General features: G+C 40.4%; 3 protein-coding genes across 4 annotated transcripts in view; 2 read left to right on the top strand and 1 right to left on the bottom strand.

The window, feature by feature from the left end:
- The window catches only part of MPHOSPH10 (M-phase phosphoprotein 10), a 6,853-nt gene extending 196 nt beyond the window's left edge, over nt 1–6,657 (top strand). Inside the window, exons 2-11 of the mRNA XM_053954322.1 lie at nt 389–1,043; nt 1,809–1,966; nt 2,330–2,501; nt 2,781–2,922; nt 3,337–3,404; nt 4,065–4,202; nt 4,416–4,526; nt 4,769–4,876; nt 5,373–5,603; nt 6,445–6,657. Of these exons, the coding sequence (XP_053810297.1) occupies nt 389–1,043; nt 1,809–1,966; nt 2,330–2,501; nt 2,781–2,922; nt 3,337–3,404; nt 4,065–4,202; nt 4,416–4,526; nt 4,769–4,876; nt 5,373–5,603; nt 6,445–6,594 (1,933 nt within the window). The 3' untranslated portion in view covers nt 6,595–6,657. The remainder of the gene's footprint in view (nt 1–388; nt 1,044–1,808; nt 1,967–2,329; nt 2,502–2,780; nt 2,923–3,336; nt 3,405–4,064; nt 4,203–4,415; nt 4,527–4,768; nt 4,877–5,372; nt 5,604–6,444) is intronic.
- Nucleotides 1–7,761, bottom strand: part of MCEE (methylmalonyl-CoA epimerase) — a 20,039-nt gene extending 12,278 nt beyond the window's left edge. The window contains exon 1 of the mRNA XM_053954323.1: nt 7,549–7,761. Within this exon, the coding sequence (XP_053810298.1) occupies nt 7,549–7,681 (133 nt within the window). The 5' untranslated portion in view covers nt 7,682–7,761. The remainder of the gene's footprint in view (nt 1–7,548) is intronic.
- Nucleotides 7,721–24,734, top strand: FAN1 (FANCD2 and FANCI associated nuclease 1). 2 transcript variants are annotated; one of them, XM_053954321.1, is made up of 14 exons: nt 7,721–7,793; nt 8,701–10,125; nt 12,332–12,472; nt 13,728–13,923; nt 14,238–14,471; nt 14,939–15,070; nt 16,224–16,332; nt 17,067–17,186; nt 17,626–17,790; nt 18,712–18,880; nt 21,504–21,607; nt 23,001–23,195; nt 23,575–23,703; nt 24,499–24,734. In XM_053954321.1, the coding sequence occupies exons 2-14, from the start codon at nt 8,817–8,819 to the stop codon at nt 24,634–24,636; spliced, it is 3,141 nt and encodes a 1,046-aa protein (XP_053810296.1). In that variant the 5' UTR covers nt 7,721–7,793; nt 8,701–8,816; the 3' UTR covers nt 24,637–24,734. The 2 variants fall into 2 exon arrangements, with proteins under 2 accessions (XP_053810296.1, XP_053810295.1); XM_053954320.1 differs by lacking the exon at nt 7,721–7,793 and adding an exon at nt 8,353–8,370.

Here is a 24,734-nt window from a genome sequence, read left to right as displayed (position 1 = left end):
GTTACATCTCTGCAACCTGGGGTCTGGCTCTTGGACGACTGAGGTGTTTAGTGCTGTACTGTTTACTTCTCCAAAATGTCTGGAGTGCTTAAATAAGATCAACATATTGTAAGATGCAGCTGTAGAAAGCTGGAATTTTCTCTCCACTGCTACTTCCTACACGAAGTGTAATAAAGCTGAAAGGATTAAGAATTTTGTGATTTTTTTTCTGTGACTGTGTAGTAGCAGTACTGCAAGCGATGTGTGGAAAGTTAAGCCGCAGCAGTAGCTATTGAAAGGTGCTGTTCTGTAGCACTGGAGAACCAAAGCAGGTACAACAAGAGCAGCCGTGTGACCCTGTGATTGACTTAGTGGAAAGTGTTAAGTTCTTTTATTTTTCTGCTCTTAGTGTGCAGGATGGGCTGGCTGCCGACTTCAGAGCGATGACAAAGACTCTCTATGATTTGAATAAAGGAAGTAGCATAGTTCGTGGGGGCCCCCTAAAAGAGCTGGTGATAGAAAAGTTTGATGAAGAACAGATTTGGCAGCAACTAGAGCTCCAGAACAATGCAGTTCTCGATTTCTTCAAGAAATCCATTACGAGGGATGCCGAGGATGAAGATCTTTGCCTTCTCTCAGACCAGGAAGAGGATGGCTCTGATGCAGAGACCAGCAGTGACAAGGAGTTGGAAGACAACATAATGGAAGCAGAACCTGAACAGATGAATGTGTGTACAAAAGATAAAGATAAAACTAAAGCTAAAGAAAAGCAAATTAAACTCAGAGAAAACATAATGCAGAAATACAGTGATGAGGACTCTGATATTGACTTTGATATTGAAGCACTGGAGCAACAAGCAAAGACAGCCAAGGAAACCACATTGAGAAAGAAGGGAAGAAAATCTGTAGTGGATGACAAGTTTTTCAAGCTAGCTGAGATGGAAGCTTTTTTAGAACATGCAGAGAAGGAAGACAGGGAAGAAGAAGAAGAAGAAGATGACATTAATTATTTTGAAGACATTATCTCAGATGACGAGGAAGACTCTGAAGAAGCTAAAGTCAAAGTAAGTTTTTTCCTTTAAATCAAAATCTGGTATCTGTTAGGATAACCATAAAGTGTTTAACTCTGTGTAGAAACTGCCAAGTTACATTTGTTTATGTGACACTAATGATTACTTCTGAAGCTTTACTTTAAGAATCAATATCTGGTAAGAAAATTTCCTGATGTAGAAGGACATAGCATCCTGCTATTCATTCTCTCCTTACATGGGCCTTGGGCTTTTACATAAATAAAGGAAGAGATAACACCCACAGGAAATCAGGGACCTTAAAGAATTGCCAAATAGGTGACCCAGCAAATGAAAAAGATTTGTCACTCAGCATCTGGCAATTAGAGATCACTAAGGTGGCTGATGCAGAGCAAAGGGCTTTTTCCAGGGACATGGCCTTGTAACTCTGATACAACTTAAACTGATGAGTAATTGATTCAAAAATAAGTATTTTATTTTTTAATATTACCAGACATTCTCACTAGCAAGTAAGAAATAGACCCAGGAATCAGTGTGCATTCTAACAAGTATTTGGCAAAATCTACAGCTCCTTGACTTCTGTATGTGTAAGTGGTAGAGAATTGTAAACACCAGGAAAAGAAATCAGTTTTACTATGACGCCCTACCACAGGTTAATGCATCACTACCCTGAATTACTGTTGCACAAGAAGTGCTGTTCCCCAGGCACTGAAGACTTTAAAAGACAAGATACTCTTTGATTTCTGTCAGTCTTAACAGCTGTGGTTTATTTGGTTTTTTCTTTGCCTTTCACCTTTTTAGCCAATTAAAAGTTCTAGAGATATGACATACAAAGATTTCTTTGATCCAGTTGATGATGATGATGGTGATGATGATTTAGTAGCTAATGGTGCTGAAGAGGATCAGGAAGAGGAAGCAGACAGTGCCATTGAAGAGCAAAATGAAGGAAGTATGTCTGAGTAAGTAAAATGTTCTCATCATTTTACACAGAAGTAAAGCAGAAAATACTGAGAATGCCACGCTCACTCTGGTCATAGTTTGCCATTCTCAGTTAACGGTTGTATGTTCATGGTTTGTGTTGTCAACTTAATTTTTTAAAATACTGTCTCTTGATCTTTATTTGAATAAAGCATTTAAGAGTTGTTCGACGTTATTTTTATTACCCCGAAGTTTCCCTAGTGTCCTCTACCTTTAGGGGGATCCTTGAAACCTGTTGTAAACTGTAAGTTACTTGTAACAGGTAAACATTTAAGGGGTGAAATATCTTCATGTGAAAAACTATAAAGGCTTCTCAACTTTTATATTAAATGTTATTGTTACAGGTTTGAGGATATGGATGAAATGATGGAGCACATGAGAAGTAAAGAAGCTTCTAAAAAAGTAACTTTCAATTTGCCAGATGACAGTGAAACAGAAGATGTAACTGAAGGGCAATTAGAGAAGGGCATCAGTCCCAGTGAAATAAAGTCATCATTTGAGAAGAGACAGGAAAAGGTAATTGTGGTTTGGTTTTCTTTGGGTTTTGTTCATATTTTATTTGGCTAATACTTCAAAACAGTGGCAAATAATTTTTTTTTTAATGGTTGTTTCATTTGTTCAGACTCCAGCAAATACAAAGAAGGTATTTGAAATTTAAGGAAGACGTGTGGTTTATCTACATAGATACATCTGCAGTCATATATTCCCTCATGTACCTGAAATAAATATTAATTTCTTGCTGCGAGTTTAGGAATGAGCTCTCTTTTAAATTTCCTAGGAAATTGTGTTTTCCAGATGAGCAAAAAAATAAAAAGCTTGGAAGAAGCATTGTTAGAAGAGAAACCGTGGCAGCTTAAAGGAGAAGTGACTGGACAGAAACGCCCTGAGAACAGCCTGTTGGAAGAAACAGTGCTTTTTGACCATGCAGTCCGAATGGGTAAGGAGAGGGACAGTGCTTTGCTCACAGCATCTTCCAGACCATGATGGGTGTTCTGCCCTTTGACCTTGCTGAAAACACCTGTGACTCAAGAGCAGAGTAACAGGAGACCAGGCTAAACTTCTTGATGTGATTTTGAGGTTGTTTCACATTGCATTTTCACAGTGGAAACTATAATTTCTTTTTGTTAGTTTTTAATTTACCTGCAAGTTCATAACTTTGGTGGCAGACCTAATAATTTATCAGCCTTACATAATGTGACTTACTTTTACTTATATTTACTTACTTCACCTTCAATTGCTACATTTTTGTGAAGGCTTTACTTTCTTTTTCTGTAGTTTATTCTTTATAGAACAAGATCTATTTCTTGCTGGAGAAACATTAATCTTAAAATTCTTTGCCTTTTTCTTTCAGCACCTGTGATCACAGAAGAAACTACTTTTCAGCTTGAAGATCTCATTAAACAGAGAATATTGGATGAGGTTAGTATTATCTTACCTGTTCCTCCTTACATCGTTCATAGACTTGAATCACAGGGCACATTCCAAGGATAAGTTGGAATAATTTCCAATGTTAGATGTAAAATTATCTTAATTTCTGCAACTGGTTGTTCTTTTGTCTTGATGAATGTGCCTTTACATTTCTAAGGACCCCTATTTTTATATCCCTGTTATACGCCAAGTTTTGGTGCACTTCAGAATAGACTGTGTGCAGATAAAACTGTAAGGAGTTTATTTGGAATATAAAGCTAGCCTGTAAGTATTGGCTGTTACCATGACTAGTGCTCTGAGCTCTCTCACACTGACCAAACTCAGTTGTTTGCTTCAAAGCCACTGACAGAAAATTTGTATCTCACAGCTTGTTGAGCCTTACTGTTCATTGAATTTAAAAAGCCAGGGAAGAGTTTGTAACTTGTTATAGTTGTTGCCTTCATTCACTAAAACCAAGGACACAAGTAGAGCTATAACTTTTATTACTTTTTTTTTTTTTTTTAAATAAAAGTGCAAAACTTGATGAGTCCTGGGAAGCTACATGCATAAACTAGTTAATGTGCCAGATGAATAACTGAAAAATGTTCTAAATAAGATGTAGCTGGTACTTTACTGTAGTTGCAATTGGTCATTACTTTATGACTTTCTCAGGCATGGGATGACGTAGTACCAAAAGAAAAACCCAAAGAGGAAGCTTTTGAGTACAAGAAGCGGATCAGTTTGGATCATGAAAAGAGTAAGCTGAGTCTTGCCGAAATCTACGAGCAAGAATACATGAAACTTCACCAGGTAACATGAAGAATGCCTTTCCTTTGGGTTTTAAGTTCACACCGTGTACCCTTGTGTGTTCATTTATACACTTTCCAAGTGGAAGTAATTTAGCCTTTCTCTGAATGTTCACCAGTGAAAGGGCTCTGAATTGTAAGTTGTGTTGTTACCAGTCTTGCTAAAGTAAAATAGCCTTATGAATGGTGTTACAGTTACATTGCATTTTTAATGCAGCAAAAGACTGAAGAGGAAGAAAATCCTGAACACAAAGAAATTCAGGAAATGATGGATTCACTCTTCCAGAAGCTGGATGCACTTTGTAATTTCCACTTCACACCCAAACCAGTAAGTGCATAAGTTTCATAAAGTTGGGGGCTTTCTCCCTTTTTTTTTTTTTAACTGGATACTTTAAAATATATTCCAGAAATGGAAAGCAAAGTAAACATTGGTGTTTACTGAGCTAATTCTTATTTCATATTAAGTGCACTGTGATTGCCTCTAAACAAGCCCAACTACTTGTGATATTCAGTTGTCTGCCAGCTGCTGAGATGCCGTGCTCAGTCCCAAATGTGTCTCCCTATTTCTAGGCGGTGCCAGAAGTTAAAATCGTTTCAAACCTTCCAGCTATAAGTATGGAAGAAGTAGCACCAGTTGCTGTTAGTGATGCTGCTCTCTTAGCACCAGAGGAGATCAAGGTAAATATAAAATAGCATAAGGGGCTATAGAAGGATGTACTGTCTGTCAGATCAGTGGGAATTCTGCCCTTCCCATCCTGGTGGGTGGTTCCACACCTTGCGGACTTTTTTGGCGTAGAATTTTAGCATTGGTGGTTGTTGGGAGGTTTGGAGGGCTGAGGTGGTTTATTTTTTTTGATTTTGTTTTTTTCCTAACTGGGGAAAGAGTAAATTTTATTTGGCTCCAGTAGGCCCTAATACTATGCTTTGGTTTTGATCTTAACTGTTACGTGCTGGTCATTGTTGTTCCAGCATTTATATGGGTATTGAGACGGGGAAAGCTAAACAACACTAGGGCAGAGCAATTAGCATGTCCTGGATCAGTTGTACAAATCTCATTCCCAGCTTTTGTCAGTTTTTGGCCTTTGCCTTATCCTGAGCTGTCATTTGAAATAATGGAAAGATTTGAGTTCTGTGAAGTGAGTCTTGTCTTTTGCACTGTTATGGATCTATTTAGGAAAAGAACAAAGCTGGTGATGTAAAAACAGATGCAGAAAAGACTCCCACAGACAAAAAACGAGAACTTAGAAGGAAAAAGCTCCGTAAACGTATGAAGCGAAGAGAAAAGGAGAAACGTCAAAAGCTTCTTGAAAAGATGAAACCAGAACAAGGCACAAAACTTAGCAAAAAAGCTGCTGCAGCAAAATTAAAAAGGCTTACCAAAGAAGGCAAAGCATCTCTGCTCAAGGTAAGACTAAAATCCCAAGGACAGATAATTTTTCTGTAGAGAGAAAAGGAAAGTTTTTCCCAAAGAATTACAAGTATAAGGTTGGAAAAACGTGAAAAAGCTGTATGATACAATTACTCTATATAAAAGCATGTTCATCAGGCAGAAATGATTTTGTGTGAGGTGCTACTTTTCTATTTATTTTGAACTTCACAAAGTGATGTTCTGCAAATACTAAGACATTTTCTTTTATTTCCTGCATTTAAGCCATTCCACTTCATCAAGTGGGACTCCTTGAATGCACATTGAAGTTTCTATGTTCTTTATAACCTTTGGGTAACTTAAACTGTTTTGTAATACAATATTCCTGTTTAACTTTGCCCTTTTTATGGAGCCTTCCCTATAATCTCATCAGACTGATGTTGTTTTGCATGCTATAAAATGGTAAACTCGTGCCACTTATGATGCCTTTTAAATTAAATTCTAAAAATCTCTGAAATTTTGAAGTATGAGAAACTAATAGGAAAAATAACTTCATTGCTTCCAGATGTTTGTACTTACTTTTTCAGAATGCAAGTAGAACACAAAATACAGATACCCTGTTGTAGTTCATGATGTGCAAGGGTCTGTTCTTGATGCCTGCTCTTACTTATCAGGCTAATTGCTACTTAGGAAGATAATGTAATATTTATTTCTTTAGATAGCAGGAGTGGAATAAAAATGTGGTGAACAATATCCTTTGAAAATCACTTACCAGATCTTTTTTTAAGTGAAATACCATTACGCTTGAGTAACTAGTAAGTAATATAATGGTAGTGTTTGTACATTTCTTGGTTATAACAAATGTTTTGTCCAATGACAGGATGAAGGTAAAGACAAGGCCTTGAAATCATCCCAGGCCTTCTTTTCTCAGCTACAAGATCAAGTGAGAATGCAAATAAAAGATGCCAGCAAATTAAAGAAGAAACAGAAGAAGGAGAAAGCAATCTCTGTTCATAAACTGAAGTTGTAATTTACCTTTTTTATACATACATATATACATCTTGTATATATTAAAATTTTCTTCCAAATTTGAGTAGGTTTTATTCTCTGTGGATCTTTAAAATACTTTTTGTGAACTTCTAAGGTGATGTTCAGACAGTTTTCTGTAGATTTTACTCTTATTTTCTACCACAGAACTCTGATTTATTCTAAAAAGAAAGATTCCTGGTGTGGGCAGATATATATCGGTGTAAAATACTTGCCATGTGCTGTGACTGCACAGTCTCTTTAATCTATAGCCCAGAGCTTTGTATCTGCTGTTATAATAGCTCTGGATCTATAGCAGGAGGAACTGCATTTATTGAAAAACTGAGGATGTATCCAGGCATTTAAACTGTAGAAATTATACTCTGAAATTGTGATTGGCAAAGAGGGAGGACACAAAAGATTTTTAAGCCTGTGGTAACCCAGAGGCAGGAAATTTTTAACTTCTGAGTCCAAGAATGGTTCGGGTTGGAAGGGACCTCAGTGGGGTCATCTGGTCCAGTCTCCTGCTCAAGCAGGATCATCCCAGAGCACAAGGCACAGGATTGTTGTGGAATAGCTCCAGTGAGAGAGCTCCACACACTCCAACCTCTCTGGGCAGCCTGATCCAGTGCTCAGTCACCTGCACATTAAAGAAGTTCTTCCTCACGCTCAGGTGGAGCTTGTGTGTCTCAGTTTCTGCCCTTTGCCTCGTGCCATTGCTGGGCAGCACGGAGCAGAGCCTGGTCCTGCTCTGCAGCTCCCTGCATACACTGATAGGCAGGGATGAAGTCCCTTCTCTTCATGCTTATTTTTACCGCTCAGAGCAATAATCTCCCATACCAGCACCGTTTTCAGACTCCATACAAACAATAAATCTCAGGGTGAAAATATTTCACTATTTGCTCTTGTCCGAACAAAAACCAAAAAAAAAGACCCAAAAAACTCACCAACCACAAACCTCTAGTTGCTGCTCCTGTGGACCTCAGCTGTTTTCCACACGTTGTCGTAAAAGGAAATTTTAAATCTGCGGAGGGCGTTTGCAACAGACCTCGCTCTGCGTGAGGGAGCGCGCAGAGGGCCGTGCTCGCCATCGGCGCTGCATTGCTCAGGCCTGGCGGCGGGCGGAGCGGCGGCCCCGGCCCGGCCCTCAGGGCGCGGCCTGGCCCCGCACGGCGCCGGGAACGACGCGCGGCTGCGGTGCCGGTGCGTGGGGAAGGGCAGAAGGCCCGCGCCGGGCCGGGCGGGCTGTGGAAGGCTCTGGCTGGGGCCCGCCGTGTGGGGGCACGGCGGCCGAGGGGGTCTCAGCGCGGGGAGGGGCGGTGGCGGCAGCGGGGCGGGCACGTCAGGATGGCAGCCCCGAGAGCCCCTCGGGAGCCTGGGCCCTGCCATCCAGATCACCTGGAGAGCGGTGTGGAGCCGCCGGCTGCTCCTGAGCCCCGGCCCTGGCGGAGTTCGGCCCGAGCGCACCATGGGCTCGGGCAGGCGCGGCAGCCGTGAGAGTGAGGGCTGCAGGGCAGCCCGGAGAGTGCTCTGGAAACGGGTGCTTGGCACCGAAAATAGTCTGTCAGTAGCAAACAAGACAGTGATAAAATGTTCCCAGCGACAGAATGAGGAGCAATGGCTATAAACTAAAACACAAGAAGTTTCACCTCAGCGTAAGGAAGAACTTCACACTGAGGGTGGCAGAGCCCTGGGAAAGCTGCACGGGGTGGTCATGGAGTCTCCCTCTCCGGAGACATTCCAAACCCACCTGGATGCGTTCCTGTGTCATCTGTTCCAGGTGACCCTGCTTGGGCAGAGGGGTTGGACTGGATGATCTCCAGAGATGCCTTTCATCTCTGACTATTCTGTGAAAATTAGAGGACTTGCCTATTTGAATTCCAGGTTCACTTGCTGATGTAAATGCAAACTTGAGATTACTTTTCCATTACTTAGCCATCTAAAGGCAGCTGCAGTGCTCAGTTTGCCTGTGGTGTGCTTCCCTGCCTAAGCTAAAGGATAGTAGCATTGTAAGTTACAGATTACTTCTCTGCCTCTCTTCTGTTCATCTTGGTTGCATCTGGTACCTTAGAAGACCACTCATTCTGTGTTGTTTTTTTTTTTTTTCAAGGCATGTCAGAGGATTACAGATGGAAAAGTCAAGGAAAGTCTTTTAAGTATTACAGAATAAAGAAATATGGCCTGAATGGAGTTGTCTGTACCATGTAATCGCTGCGAAGCTTTGTAATGGCAGAATCTAGATCTTCAGGAATCAAAAGATCCCAAATAAGTTTGTCACTCGGTAAAAATAAGAAGAAAAAAGAAGCAACAAAAAAAGTAGAAGTTACAGGAACACCATCTACACCTTCAGCATCATCCTCTATTACTTCCTTTTTTAACAATGTTCCCCCTACCAAAGTTAGCTGTCCCATGTGTGGGCAATTGGTGCCAAGATATGGAATAAATAAGCACATAGATGAAGCATGTCAGAGAAACCGTGGTGAGATTGGTGCTATTGATGCTACACTGAATTCTTTTAGGAATAAGAGTCCCCCAGCTGAAAATCTGAGCAATAATTCCAGCTCGTATTTTTCAAAAAACCTCTTAAATCTAGAAACAAGTCCTTCCAAAAGTAATTTATTGAAAGCAGGAGGGAGTGCAGCACAACAGACTAGTCCTTATTTTAGCAATAGTGGTTCAGTCTTTAATGTCAACAGTGAATCCCAGGCTCGAACAGTTAGAACAGTCTCCTTGGGAAGCTTGTCTGCCAAACTGTCCAGAAGACGCTGCCTGCAGGGAGGAAAACAGGTCTTGTACGAAGAGATCAACTTTTCACCTCCAGCTCTTCACAGTACCTGTGGAAGTGCTGCAGCACCTGATGATGATGATGGTGATGAGATTGATGCTGGGCAGAGTTCTCAGAAAGAAAATCAGCCTTCTCAAAGAGAGCACCAGGAACAAAATTTTTCAAAGAGGGAATCTGAATTTGAAAACAAAATAAACAAATGTAATCAAGAAGACCTTATGGATATAGTTCAAGTACAGTTACCGCCTGATAACATTAATGACAAAAGGTTCCCATCTGGTACAAGGAGCACCAAAGCAGAAAGCAGCTCTGAAGGTGGGATACTTAGTCCTGATAAATTTGGAACATCTCTAGCCACCCATACTTCAGCAGAGCTGACCAGTAATTTGGAAATTGAGACTCAGCCTCACAGTGAGGTTACTCCTTCAAAGACAGAAGTGAACCGTGGGACAGAAAATTGCTTTAGCAGGGATGATGCAGAGGTACTTCCTGTGGAAGTTCTTGAAGATTTTAAGAATGACATGAACCATACTTTATTAGAAATTGTGGAAAAGACAGAATCTCAGGATTCCACTGGTGACATTCTAGACAAAATAGACGAGGTCCTCTCTGTGCCCAACTCTCCTGGTCACCCATACTACCTCCAGAATTTTTTAGTAGTCCTGCGAGCAGTATTGCAGAATGAAGATGATGTCAGACTATTTAATGAACAAGATTTGAACATTATAACCAAATTCTACAAATTATCAGGTATCTTTTTATTTTAAATACATTTCCACGTTCCCTCATGTAGTGGAACATTCTTACATAGTTTTATATGAGAAGTACTATATCAATTGACCATGTAACTTGATGTATTTTTTAAGGGAAGAAGCTCCTTCTTCTCAGTGGCTTTTTAAAAATTAACTCTGCTAATGTAGTTAGGTACAGCTCCTGAGAGAATGGGGGGACACAACCTCACTCAGCCCTCCCAGCAGCCTGGCTTGCATCCTAATGCATCTCAGCTGGCCATGGACACAAGCAGCCAAACCTCGGGTGGTCGGCAGAGCCCATTGGTGCACTCCAGACCATAAGAATATTACAGTAGGGACATCTTGGAGTTTGGTAATGCCTTGTTTGTCTTGTGGTAGTTAAAAGGGAATATATAAAGAAAGAAAGCAACAGAAGTCTCGTTACTGGCTCTCTGAGGCAAGCAGTAGATGCACATCATTTGCATCCAAAGATCCAGGAATAAACTCACAGTTAGGCCAGTAGTGTATGCTGGCGTTGGCTACTTTGACAGACACTAAAAGAGATGTTCAGGATACACCTCCCCCATTTCCACACTCTGTTCCCTGGACATGAACAACACTGATCGGTAACAGGAGCTTCTTCTGTTAGATAAAAGAGCTTCTTGTTTCTCTTTCAGTAGTGTGAGTTGGGAATACAGAAAGAATTATTGCAAAGTGGTGCTGATAAATCCATGTCTGCACTGGATGTGAGGGTCATGGATGAAACAGTCTCTCTTTGCAGGGTAGGAAAGATGAAGCAGTTGAGCTGTAAGAAGTGAGAGGATAGCACTAAGTCAGTAGATAACAAATCCTGGACAGCTGGCAGATGGATGCCATTGCCTTCAAGAAATACCAGGCAGGATACTTTAAAAGTTCAGGTAGATGAGTTATGTGTCCCACATGAGAAGTTTCTACCCTAGCGTTATCTTTCAGTTATCATAACACAAAAAAGCCCACACACATATGCTTAGTACTATGAAGTTGCTTGAATATGGATACTTTCCAGTATTTAATTATTTTCTGCTGAAATGTCTGCCATTCCTCAGTGGGTTGTCTCTAACTCAGTGTAAGTTTATGAAGCTTATTATGAAATTATTATTGCAGCCCTAGTTTGGTCAGTTCCATGGCCTGGAGAAAGAATGCCTGTGTGTTAACCTTTTTCCTTTCTCCAGAATGATAAAAACTGGGGACAGACTTTAAAGGAGTTATAACCCCACAGAGAAAATGACAAGTTATATGTCTGAATGTAGTTCTTCCAGTGAACTGATCCTGGAAAGATTCTATTAAAGAAAAGGTTGAAAAAGTCTTATAAGGACAGGAGAATTGTTAAATAAACATTTAATGTTTATCTGCCATTTCTTAAGTATGTCTAGGTTGGTAGTGTTTCAGTGGTTTTTTATTAGTGATCATTTTCAGTTAAGCAGTAGCAGACAGTGGTAAAAAATAGAAGTTAATGGGGCTTGATTTAAATATTCAAAAGGTTGTTGAATGTAGTGATAATAGCTAGACTATTTTCAGCTAAAATTTAATAAGCTATTTTGTTGAATTTTGGCATTGTTAGCACTTAAAAAGCCTTTTTAAAAGGTACTTTAAAAGAATACTTTCCTGATAAAAAACAAATGAATAGGAGTTTTTTTCTCATTGTTTTCTTTCAGTAGATGTATTAGTATAATTTGGCTTATCTTTGGAAAAATAAGAACCTGAAGAATGCTGCACAGAGAGATATTCCGTGATTATGGAATTATTCTGTCAGACTGCAGCTTCTTTTGTTCTCTAGCATGAAATATTTGATCATTGAATGACTGTTTAACAAAGCAAAAAGACCTATTTAACAACACAAAATGCAGGGTTGAAAAATGAAGTTCTCTTTTTCTATAAAACTAAATATTTCTTGAAGGGTAAGCATGTCAAAAGGCATTTTAGTAATGTACATTACCTACAAAACATGTTGTAATACTTTTCCACCTACAAAACTTAAAGATCCTAATGAATTTATTAATTGTTTGGAAAGGTAATTCTGGTATTTTACCAAGTCTGCTTGTAGAACACGGGGAGATGTAAAATGTGTTTTAGAGAGTACCTGCATCAAAGTAATTTTTCTGGTTAATGTGATGATGTGGTGCTTAGTACTGTGTTTAGAATTTACTCCTCTTTTTGTCTTTCCCTTCTTTAAATAAAATTTACAGTTGGTGGGCAGAAGTTGTATGTAAGACTTTTTCAACGCAAGCTGAACTGGTTAAAGGTGAACAAAATAGAGTATGGGGAGATAAGTGTGGATTTGTCACCAATAATTGAAGAACTGGCTGAAGCCAGATTCCTACAAACAGGTAAGGCCAGCATTAATAAACCTTTAAAATGCTACAAATAAAATCTGAAGTTGTGTCATGTTAGAGATCAATGCAGTACATGCTTGTTTGTGCCTTGGGAACAGAATAGAGGAGCAGAATAAAGGCTTCAGGTAGATGAGTAGTCTTGTGAAAATACAAATAGTGCAGATTAGATAATAGAGAACATCAGGTTTTCTGAACAGCATTTTTTTTAAAACTCAAAAGAATTTTTAATCTTTGCAGTTGTTTTGAAGTTGTAAGGTGTGTTCTTTTTCTAGTTATTCCCTTCCTTCAAAGCAGACCTGTGAAAAGGTCCAGAAGAAGGTGCAGAAGAATTTCAGGGTGAACCAGATAGCATTGTTAATACATTTTTTAAGAACCTGATGCCTATATAACTTAGGTCAAAGTTACAAGGTGCTTATATAGCTTGAGTTATAAGACATCAGTACATTCTGATATGGATACATAAACTGATATCAGTATAACCTAAATCATGACTTTTTTATGTATCTATATAACCTGATATGAATATAAGCTGAACCGTAACTTTTATACCTATATAACCTAATCAATACTTTTATACCTATATAACCTGATACAAATAACTTTCTATACAATGTAATGGGGCATATGGTTAACTAGTTGCTTAATGCTGAATAGACATAAAAGAAGGTGGATAGCTTTAGAGATAGGTAAGTACAGTTAATGAGAAATTGGTACATGTAAAGCCAATTAGCCACAAAATAAAGAATTTAGGCAGGTTAGGACCAGACAGACCGAGGAACACAGTAACTGTGCATGCTCCAAAAACAAAGTTGAAAACTTCAGAGGACTGAAGAAGACTTTGGAAGCCTTCATCAAAGACCCCTGACGAGCCCTGAATCAGGGAGGTGCAGGCACAGTGCAAAAGAACTGTCTAATAACACTCAGATCATACCATGTAAATTAGTTCTGGCATCTGTGTAATGATGTTACAGTGGCAGAGTTACACTAAGCAACACTTACTGCATAAACATACCACAGCACTTGGCAAAGGTGGGTGAGTTAGGTGGAGAAATCCCCTTCACCTGCAGTGCTGCAATAAACAAAATACCTGCCCTACAGACACCAGTCTATGGGGTTTTATTTCCAGCCCACCTTTCGGGCATCAAACCTAAATCATTATATTAGTATTAGGTTGTATGCATGTACTGTGAGCTGTTGCTTGACACAATAATACAACACAATGAATATATGTGGATAATTTTACTTTTAGAATCTGAATTGGAAGACCTGTATGAAGGGCTGGATTTGCTTTCAGCCCCTGAGCTAAAAACACTGGCAAAAATCTTTCACTTGCCAAACCCAAATGGTCAGAAACAGCAACTTGTGGATGATCTTCTGAAGTTGTCAAAGCAGCGTTCGATCTTCAGCAGGAGTCAGGCTGGTATCGGGACAGTGATTTTAAAAAGGTAAATGTTTACAGGTAAATTTTGCAGGTGAATGGAAGTTGTGCTTCAAATGACTGAAATCTAGATGCCTTTTCAAGAGAGGACTGTATTTAGTAAATTTATTAATAAAAAGGGCGGCATTACATTTCAATTCACAGTGAGTCAAAGAGAAGGGTAAATACTAAACTGCATAGTCTCTCTGCTTCTTTCAAGGAAAATCAAGTTTATGCATTAATTGGCTTGGAAAAAAGTTATTCTCATACTTCATTCAGTATGTTTTAGTTTTTACAAGTCATGGTAAAAACCATGTTATAATATTTTATTTGTCCTTCCAGGGTGAAAGACCTGGCTGGAAAATGTGTCAGGGTCTGCAAAGGTGCTCGGGCTGTCTTTTCCCGAATCCTGCTGCTGTTTTCACTGCCTGAGTCGCTGGAGGAGGAAGAAGCTGGCAGTGCTGGTCAAGGCCTGCTCTCCACAGTCCTTAGGGCAAACATGGGGCATATGGTATTCCCCAGTTACACAGTAAACAGGAAAACACAGGTCTTCCAGGACAGAGAGGATCTCATCAGGTAGGGAGAGCTTTGGCAGCTTGGAAATCTGTTCATTTCTGAAAGAGCTTTACTGCAGCATTTGTGCAGGCAAATAAGAACTCAGATGTAGTACTCCAGATGTAAATATTTAGAAGTGTCAATTTTGCAATTATTTTAAGTACATTTTTCTGTCAAGGTAGGAGTTGTAATTCACAGTGGCTTGCATTTTGAAACAAAATAGCTTATTTATTTGCTTCATGATAATGTGATGAAAGCTGTTTCTTCATTTGCTATGCTGATTCTGAGCTAAATAAAAATTATATTCTCTAGTGTTAAGTAAATTTAAACATTATGTGCCCTGCTAGTTTAAACTCTGCTAATCCTACAAGATTAAGAATAAAGATAGCTGCATGGTTCAATGTCTTTAGAGACTGGAGGGGAAAGAATTTATTTCTTTCAACTGTAGATGCTTTTCAAGTGTGGTAAAGTTGTGGTTTTTACCACAGGTATGCAACTGCTGTTCATCTGTCAAATAATATAGCCACTGCAATGCTAAATGGGAACTGGGAAGAAGCTAATAATCTCTATTTGTGTGCTAAAGAAACCTGGAGCGAACTGAAGAATCACCCCTCTTTGAGGTACTGAATGGGAAACTGTTAAATGTATTATATTACCTTGGATACTGTTCCTTTGGAGAGAGGCTTATCAGCTAGGGATGTTATTTATACCTGATAAAGCAAGAGACTTTAGTGCTCTTGAAAGCTTGGAACTTCCTGATTGTTTAGCTTTTAAGTTACAATGTGAAAAGACCTTTTTTATAAAATCTTGGGAAAGAGTTGGTAGGCATGGATATAGCAGTAAAACAGTTCTGTCCTATGTGCCAGTACAGGAGAACAAGAGCCTTATTTTCTTATTTTTCCCTTGTCATAGTTTTTTGGTTTTGGTGGTTTGTTTTGGTTTGGTTTGGTTTGGTTTTGTTTTTTTATTTTTTTTTAATGGCTTTCAAACAAATGGCAATAAGCAGAAATTAAAATTGACTGTGAACAAAAGATGTTGCAAATGTTATGGGAAAACATGCTGGGTTATTAATGTCTTTAGATTTCCAAGTGGGCGTTGCTCAGGAAATGTTACTGAATATCTGAGAACTGAAATAACATTTATTGGGTTTTAAATGTTCTTGATCAGTTTTTCTTTTAATTATTTTGAGGTTTTTTAATGATACACCACAAATTAAAGCCTTATATTTGGCATTATATTCAATTCCATGGCAACTGATTTAAAATAATATTCATAGGGGGTCATTTGGAGGTCTGTTCCATTTTACACTGAAGACAGTGGAAAAATCTATTTTGATTTTAAAAATAAATTTGAAAGACTTTGTCCTGAAATACAGAGGTGCCTACTGAAAAGATGTTGGTCTTCTTTTATGGCAGGAAATTCCTATTCGAGACTTTTTCTTTTGTTCAGCTTTGTTTCTGAAGTGGAACTGCTGACTTATGAGAATGAGTGGTAACAAAATATGATGTAGTAAGTTACTGTTTTGCATCTGTTTTAAAACTTACTGATAATTCTGCTGGTGTTGATATTGAAATAAGCTGTGCAAGTGCAGCTTGCACCTGCTCCCTAAGCCAAACTATTGCCTTACCTTTGGGTTCTTGACTTTGCAGCTGGGATACTTATTTCAGATCAGTTTGGATATATAAGGCATTTAGTTTGGTAAATGCTTTAGGTGTAAGTATTCTTAGTAAAATTGACATCATTAAATTGATCTGAACTGCTCTTATTTTTCAGCTATCACAGAATTTTACCTGATTACCTGCGACGTTTCACAGTTGGCTGGGTGTACACAAGAATCCTTTCTCAAGGAGTTGAAATTCTGCAGAGACTTCACAAGTATAAGGTAAAGTGGTGAGGGGAATAGAAATAAGTGCTTAATTTTTTTACATGAATTTACATTTCTAAAGTGTCTGGAAAATGCTGGTAATATGTTTGCCAGGACTTGCTACAGTTCTAGTAACAAGTTAACTTTTAAGGGAAAAGTGCCCCTTTTTTCTGCTGCTTTAGAAAGTTTTAAATTGTTTTGATTTCTGCTTATGCTTTGAAGATTTACCATATGTAATACACCATAAAACTATTGCTGAGATATGCTTGTTTCATTATTTAAAGATACCTGTGTTTCACTAGATTTGGATATTGTTTTTAAATAAGAAAAATCTTGAAAGAGAAGTCTTCCAGAAATCCCTGCCTCTTCCTAAGGAATTAACATCTCCAAAGGCCTCTGACTTACACGTTAAAGTTAATCAGATTATTTTGAAAAATAACTTCACCTCAGCAACAAAGCAACAAGTAATACTTAAGATATTTTTCATATACAATAAGGGATACAGAAATGATAAAAATGCTGTATTTTTGGCAGCTAACCTTTAAGTTTACATAAAAATATCTCTATTCTAGAGTTTTTAAGATACACATATGGATTTGAAATGGGTATATTGGGTAGGGGAGTAAAAAGTAGGTTTGGATTGTCCAGAGAGAAAGTTTCTGTACTATTCATTAATTAGAAGGGAAAGTGACAAGCTCACTTGAACTTGGTTTTGTAACCCAATTAATAAAGGTACAATCCCATTGCTACAGGAAGCAGTGCAGCAGCTGCAGAACCTCCTGGCCCAGGATGTGTACTGTGCTGACAGCAGAGGGAGATGGTGGGATCGGCTGGCTCTGAATTTACATCAGCACTTGAAAAACACTAAGAAGGTATCTTCAAAACTGCTGCTGGAAAGCTGGAAACACTACAGACATTGTCTGAAAACATTTTTTTGAAGTATTTCTTATGGCAAGAACAGTGGAGTAGAGTCTCCTAAAAATGCAGATTTTGTTAGGAATCCTAAGGTCAGACACCAGTTTCAACTAAGAAAATGAATCCACTTCCTTAATCAGTAGAAATTGAGAGGGATTTTTTTTTTATTGTACTGTACTGTACTTTTTTACTGTACTAGGATAAATTTGAGTCCAGAAGCCTCCTTGTGCAAATTGTTACTCATTGGTTAGAACTTCACCACTCAATTAGTGAGGTGGCCCTGTCCTGTACACTGGTTCTTACACTCACGTGTTTGTGCTTAAATCAGTTGCTCTTGTGCAGAGAGGTGTGCAGAGGTGTCAGTCAATCGTTGTTTGTCCCCTTGCTGTTTGCCAGGCCATTGGCTGCATCCGGAGGGGGCTGGCAGACCCGGCCGTGCGCACCGGGCACCGTCTGTCCCTGTGCCAGCGCGCCCTGCGCATCAGGGACTCCCCCAGCTGCAAGCAGTTCCAGGGCCTGCTGCAGGACCTGCCCATCCTCACCGTGCAGGATGTGACTCATGTAAGCAAGGGAGCAGCAACTCTTGAGCTCTTTTTACTTCAGACAAGGAAAAGTAATCTAGGAGACTTGTTACATGCTGTGCACCAGCCTCTGACTGACATGGTGCAGGAAAAGGAATACAAATGTGTTTCTAAAACAAAAGCCTCTTGTAATCAAATACTTCTACATTGGTCAGCTTCTTACCTGAAGTTAGTCAGCTGTACACTGATCTAATTTTCATTGCTTTATATTTTTTATGGAAGTGATCAGCCATAAATTCCACTAATTTATCGGTAAAGCCATAGCCTTTCTGGCTGAAGAGTCTGATCAGTGCATTGCCTCTGGTGGCTGCAGGCCAAGCATTCTGTGTGCTGAAAAAGTAATAGTAACCTTAGCATGTTGTCAGCATTAGATTAATGGCTAAAAAAAAGCCACTGATCTTTTAGGAACCTTTGGAAGTTATGCACTCTAAATATGTGTTATGCAAATATTCAGTGTGGGGCACTTGCATCATAACAGAATAGATTTTTTAAAAATCTGTCTTTTCCATACCATTGTAAAGATAATTCTGTCTGGGCAAAATCAAAGCAGAGCCTCACTTCCTCTCTCAACCTCCTCACCTCATGTCTCCCTGCAGCCCTTCTTTGTCTCAGCCCAGAGTCTGTCTCCTCACTTTTCTGTGTTTCTGCTCCTGGTCCTGCATATAGAAAGGCTACCTTCCCATCTGCCCAGAATTTTTGCTAGACATTTGTTTTCTTAAAAATGTGCCGGTTTATAAAAGCTAAAGAGGATGATTTCACAGGAATGACAGGTTAAATTTTATTCAGTTGATTTTTGGAAACAAATCTAGTTCTGATTTTAAGCAAACTGAAAAAGGAATTTTGGGCTAAAGCCTTTTAAATGTGATGCTGGAAAGTAACCAAATGTTTTTAATATGTTCAGGTTACAATCAGTGGAAAGATGTGTCCTCAGACGGGAATGGGAAAATCTGTGTTTCTCATGGAGGATATTGGTGATGGAGAAGGAGGCCAAGACTGCAGTGTATCCACAGTCATGTGCTCAGTTGAGGAGCTGGCATTAACTCATTACAGGAAGAATGGTTTCGATCAGGGTAACAGTACTGTTGGTTTGGGGATATTTTGCAGTAAAATAACTGTGAGAGTAAGCGAAGAAACTATTTACTAATCAGTTTAGTTAATAGACCAGTTTTAGCTGAGTTCCTTAGACCAAATTTTAGGCTGATTCTGTTTCCTTCCCAAACACCTCTAATACATCACTTCCTTACCAAAGTGCTCTAACATATATTTTCAGCCTGATCTGCTTTAATGATTTGCTGCTTTCATTTACTAAAGGTGGTTTTGAAATGTGGTAGGAAAAACCCCAGTGTTTTTTCTTCGTCTACACAGAAAATCACTTACTTTGCCTTCCTTACCATTGAACAGCTAAGGGTAAAACAATTTAGGTTAAAGTGCTAGTATTATCATTTAAGGGAGTGTCACTAAGGAAATGTAAACCTCCACTAATTCTTAGTACTAGATGTCCATGAAAACAATATATACCAATAGCACAACACTGCAGGAATTTTTGAAAAGGCTCTATTAGTATTTTTTAATGCACTCTTACAACTTAGGAGCTATGAAAAGCCATCATCTAGTAAGAATATATAGGTCTGTTTTACAGGAAAAAAGCAAAAAAGGTAGGCAAGTTATTTTTAAAGATAACATTTGTACCTTTCTATAAAATATATATTTTAATATAGTTTTATTTCATTGGTAATATTGTTGCAGCAAAAGTGGTCATATCAGAAAAAGGTAAATAGGAAGGGAGCAATATTTAGAGTTTGAGAGAATTGTGCTGAAATCCCTACTCAGTTCCTCACTCTCACCCACTCACCATTGGTCTTCTTGGCTCTACAATTTTGAGCACACAGCGGCCATGTGTGATTTAGTGGTGATCCAGAATGCCCATACCAGCTTCATGCACACACCCCAACACACACATGCTCCCTCTCATATGTATGAGGAATCCTGCTTGTATAATGCACATACACTATAATATATGGTATATAATAACATACATGTTCTGGGATCTGTATGTGTGATGGGTAACACTGCATATACTACTGTAGATAATATATTGCACTAACAGACTAATAACACACACATCACAGAGTGGCTGAGGTTGACAAGGGGCTCTGGGGGTCACCCTCAGCTCAAGAGCCAACTCTCCCAGACCATGACCTGCTGTAGAGTATCCTCAGGGAGGGTGAGTCCACAGCCTCTCTGGGCAGCCTGTGCCAGTGTTTCATCACCTTCACAGTGGAAAAGTGTTTCCTTGTGTTTGCATACGTATACATATATATACACATGTGTATAGTCATACATATATATGTCTCTCTTTGTACACATATATATATAGAAATGCTCACAGAATCACAGAACCACTGAATGGTTCGGGTTGGGAGGGCTCACAGTGAGGTCATCTGGTCCAACCTCCCTGCTCAGGCAGAGTCATTCCAGAGCACATGGCACAGGACTGTTGTGGAATAGCTCCAGTGAGGGAGACTCCACAGCCTCTCTGACAGCCTGTTCCAGTGCACAGCACTTCATTGTAGAAGGCAGTCAGGTTCATCAGGCATTAGTTAGCAGATGTGAATCCATGCTGACCACTCATGATCACCTTCTTGTCATCCCTGTGGGCAGAGATGGCCCCAGGATGAGGCACTCTGTCACCTTTCCAGGGAGTGAGGTGAGGCTGACTGGCCAGGACTTCCCTGGGTCCTCCTTTCCCTTTCTGCAGAATGGGTGACATTTGCTTTCTTCTGGCACCTCTTCTGGTGGCCACCACCTTCCAAAGATGATGGTGAGTGGCCTCACCATGGTGTCTGCCCACTCTCAGCACCTCTGGGTGCAGCCCCTCAGGGCCCATGGACTTGTGGATGTCAAGCTTGCCTTGGTGTTCTCTAAGCCAGTCTTCCTGAACCAAGGGAAGGTTTTCCAGCATTCCTTTCCCCAGGTCTCCTGGGTCAGCGATCCCTGAGAGCTGGTCTTGGCAGTGAAGACCAATGCAAGGAAGGTGTTCCAGAGCCCTGCTCTCTGTATCCCCTGTTACCAGGGCCCCCCTCCATTCAGCAGCAGGCCCACGTTAGCCTGAGTTTTCCTTTTGGTGTTGAGGTATTAGAAGAAGCCCTCCTTGGTGTCCTTGATATGTTGCTTTCATATTCTTATATGTGTGCATGAACATATAAATGTGTAGGAGCACAGGTATACATGCATGAACACATGTGTATTTGCATATATAAATATGTATACATATAAAAGATAATATTTACAATAAAATAGAGCAGCTACATAGAATAATATTTTATACAAGATCTAATTATATACTATATGTCATGTTTTGAATATAGTATATATTATTATTATTATCATCCATGTAGTATCCTTTTTTAATGTTAAAAAAGTTGTGTATTGTCAGAGCCCAGTAAGCTTTGTGGGGGCCAGGCAGGGATGGAAACGGCTGCAGTGAAGGCCCCTGGCCTGGGAGCAGCAGGCTTGGGGAATGGGGCAGAATGAGCTGCGTTTGCAGCTGCAGTGGGAATGTGTGCTGACACCAGCTGGCCATGAACCTCAACATGGTGTATTTCTGCTTTGGGTGGTGATGCTTCAGTACCTCTTCATATGACATTGCTGTAGAAATTAATGTTTCCATTTTTATTAAACTCTGCCTTTTAGGTATTCATGGGGAAGGCTCAACGTTTATTACACTGTATGGGATTCTAATGTGGGATATCATTTTCATGGATGACATACCTGATGTGTTCAGAAATTCCTATCAGGTAATTTTGGAAGGCTTTCTTTAGTTAATTTATTTTCCCATTGCTGTAAACTCAGTAATGATGTTAAAATCTTATTTGTGATTAGATTAACATTTTATTCTGAGGGACTTTCCAGACAGATCTTGGTGTTTCCTTCCTTTTATTATTTGTTATATTTGGTTTATTGCCAAGGGCCTCCTCAGTAACCATTTGCTGTGTCAGACTGGATTCACAGTCAGAGAGGGTGGGATTGGTGTGGTTAAATGCTTGTGTCCTGTAGCTGAGCTTGCTGGGCAAGGTGTCCTTGATAGCAGTGGAGAAACACTGCTGTGCCCCAGCCTAGTTCCTCTCGTTGGAAGATGGCACATTCCATTAGAGAAAAGAAAAAACAACAAAAGAAAAAAAAAATCTGTTGCTTTTCAATAGCCTTATTTTTAAACTCAGGTTTGTTAGCACCCATGCCCACCCCACCATTTTTTTTGGGATCATCCCTCCTTTTCGACAAAGAAAGAAGCAAGCAAACAACATTACAAAGCCCTCTCCAACAGCTCCCTGTAACACCCTAAGGTCTGTGATTCCAGGTGAACTTGTGGCTTTATTTTTCTTCACCATTTGAAGCAGAAGTCCTTGTGGCTGAGCTGAAAACCAGCAGGTTCACAAGTAGGACAGGAAGGGGACAGCTGTAACTCCAGAGGCCATACAAAACTGAAATGGAATTCATACAAATAGTTCTTCTTGTTGTCCTTATTAATGCAGAGCAAAACTCATGATCCTCGGGCACTAAAAACACTGAGCTCACACCTGATTCTCTCCGTCATTCCTAGGCTGTATTTTGTATGTGGGATTATGTGTGGCAGCCGTTTGTGTAAGACTGTTTCCTAAGCACTCTGCGTTTGCGTCTGAAAATGGCTCTCGGCCCGCCCTGCTCAGCAGCGTCAAAGCTGAATTGCTGCAGGGGCTTTTTACACCGGTGTGTTCAGCGCTGTCCCGGGGCTCTTCCTGAGGGCGCTGAAGGATCCGCCCCGGCTTCATCACGGCTTTGTTCTTTCACCTCAGACTGCTCACTGTGCCTGAGCAGTCTTGATTCCGATTCCAGATCCCACCGGGAACGTTACTGCTCAGAGCACTGGGAATGCACAGGATTCTTTGTTAAAGGAAACCTCTGTCTAGAGTTCAAAACAACAGAGCAGAGGCCAAGATGTGGCCAGTGTTGGTTGCACTGGCACTGGGTATTAAAACATATGCAATTTTTTCCCCATTTAATAAATATTTATATGGTGGTCATGTGCAATATAAATCAGCTCAATGTTTGATTGACTTTGTTGTTAAGAAAAATATGAAGTAGGACATTGTCATTCTGGGAACAGCTGCTGTGGTGGCAGTTCCTGAGAGCTGTGTTTACCTTTTCATCCAGACATCCCCCCTGGATTTATACACTGACAACTTCTATGAGAACAGGAGGGCTGTCATTGAGGCCAGACTCCAGCAGCTTCACACAGCTTCCTCGGAGACACTGGCAGAGTTGGTTGCTGATGTCTGGACCACTCAGGAGGGAAAAGCAGCAGCCCTGGTTAACTGGGGACGTTTTATTTCCCTCCAGCAAGTCCAGGTAAGGGACTGTTGCCCAGCATGGGCGCTCCAATTAGGCTTGACATTCAATTGCACATGGCCCTGGTGTGCTCAACAGGTTGTATTGAGGCACTGAGCCATGGCAGATGGAGAGTGGTGGGAGGGAGGAATTGGAATTAGGGATTATTGTGCTGAAGTCCCTGCACAGGTAATCTGACAATTTTCTCATATGGTCACTTTTCCTGTAACAGTAGCTGAGAGCACAGCAGGAAAATTGATGTAAAAAACATCTACTTACATTTCTTGAGACTAGACAAAGAGCTGAGGTGGGCCATGCAGTATTCTTGGAACAGTATTCTTGTGAGGGTTGGGAAATGGTTCTGCAGGAAATTAAAACCAACCCAAGCCTTCTCTTGCAGAGCCTGGTCTCTTGCCTTGGAGGAAGGTTCCTGAGCGGTGTTTTCCGGCGGCTTTCCAGGGACCTGCGGCACTGCCGGGGGGGCCTGCCCGACCTGCTCGTGTGGTGCTCCCACAGCCGGCACTTCAAGGTGTGTGGGGAGCACGGGAATTCCCAGCGCTCAGCTGCCTCCCCTCGTGTAAAACCTTGCACTTGTCAGCCCACACAAATTGTCATTCTTGTGGCGGTGGAGTCAGACCCGCGGCTTTTTAATAATCACCCCATGGAGCACGGGGTGATTATCTGGTCCTCCAGCAGCTGTGCTGGCGCTTTAGTGGGCGTGGGGAGCAGCAAGATCAGCACTGGCTAAGGCTGGTGTAGGAAAGGTCTTTGATTAATCGTAATCTAAAGCACCTGTTATAATCAGCCACACATCGACTGCTGTTAGCAAGGAGTTCTTCTGGCACCACTTCGACAAAATCTGGACTATTTGAGTCTACAACAACTGTGTCTGTGCAGAGTAGTGGAATAGCTACATAACAAGTTGCTCCAACAGGACATCTCATCTGTTGGGGCAACTTGTTATGTGTTCATGATACATAGCTGAATAGCAGAAATTAGTTCTCTAGAACACCTGAATAAGTTGCTGTCAGTATCAGCTGGAACAGGTGAGGGTGCAGACAATCAATTTTGCAGTATGAGAGATCTTCATTCACCAAAGCTTTGGTCTGTTTTGGTGGATATTTACTATATAAAATTTCATTCTTTTACAGTTAAATTTTGAAATATGAGGTAATAATTCAGCACCCACTGGACCTTCCATTGTGCTAAAATCTCTATTATTTTTGTTGCAAATAAGAGCTGTAAAAAATACTTCATGTGTGGGAGCTAATGATCCTTCAGTTCCCCCAGGGACACACTTCTAACCATCCCCCTTTCCTTGTAGCTGGTGGAGGTGAAGGGCCCCAACGACCGCCTGTCTCCCAAGCAGATGCTGTGGCTGAGTGAGCTGCACAAGCTGGGGGCTGCAGTGGAGGTTTGTCACGTGCAGGATGTTGGAGGCAAGAGAAAACGCCTCAGCTGACAGAGGTTGGATCATGTGGGGAACTTGGGTGTGCTTAAAGGAACGGGTAGCACACACGAATGGCTGCTGCTGCTTATTAAAAATAGTTTCTTCTAAAA

Source organism: Vidua chalybeata, chromosome 13, assembly GCF_026979565.1.
Source record: "Vidua chalybeata isolate OUT-0048 chromosome 13, bVidCha1 merged haplotype, whole genome shotgun sequence".
Classification (NCBI taxonomy): domain Eukaryota; kingdom Metazoa; phylum Chordata; class Aves; order Passeriformes; family Viduidae; genus Vidua; species Vidua chalybeata.
This window is presented reverse-complemented; position numbering and strand designations above follow the sequence as displayed.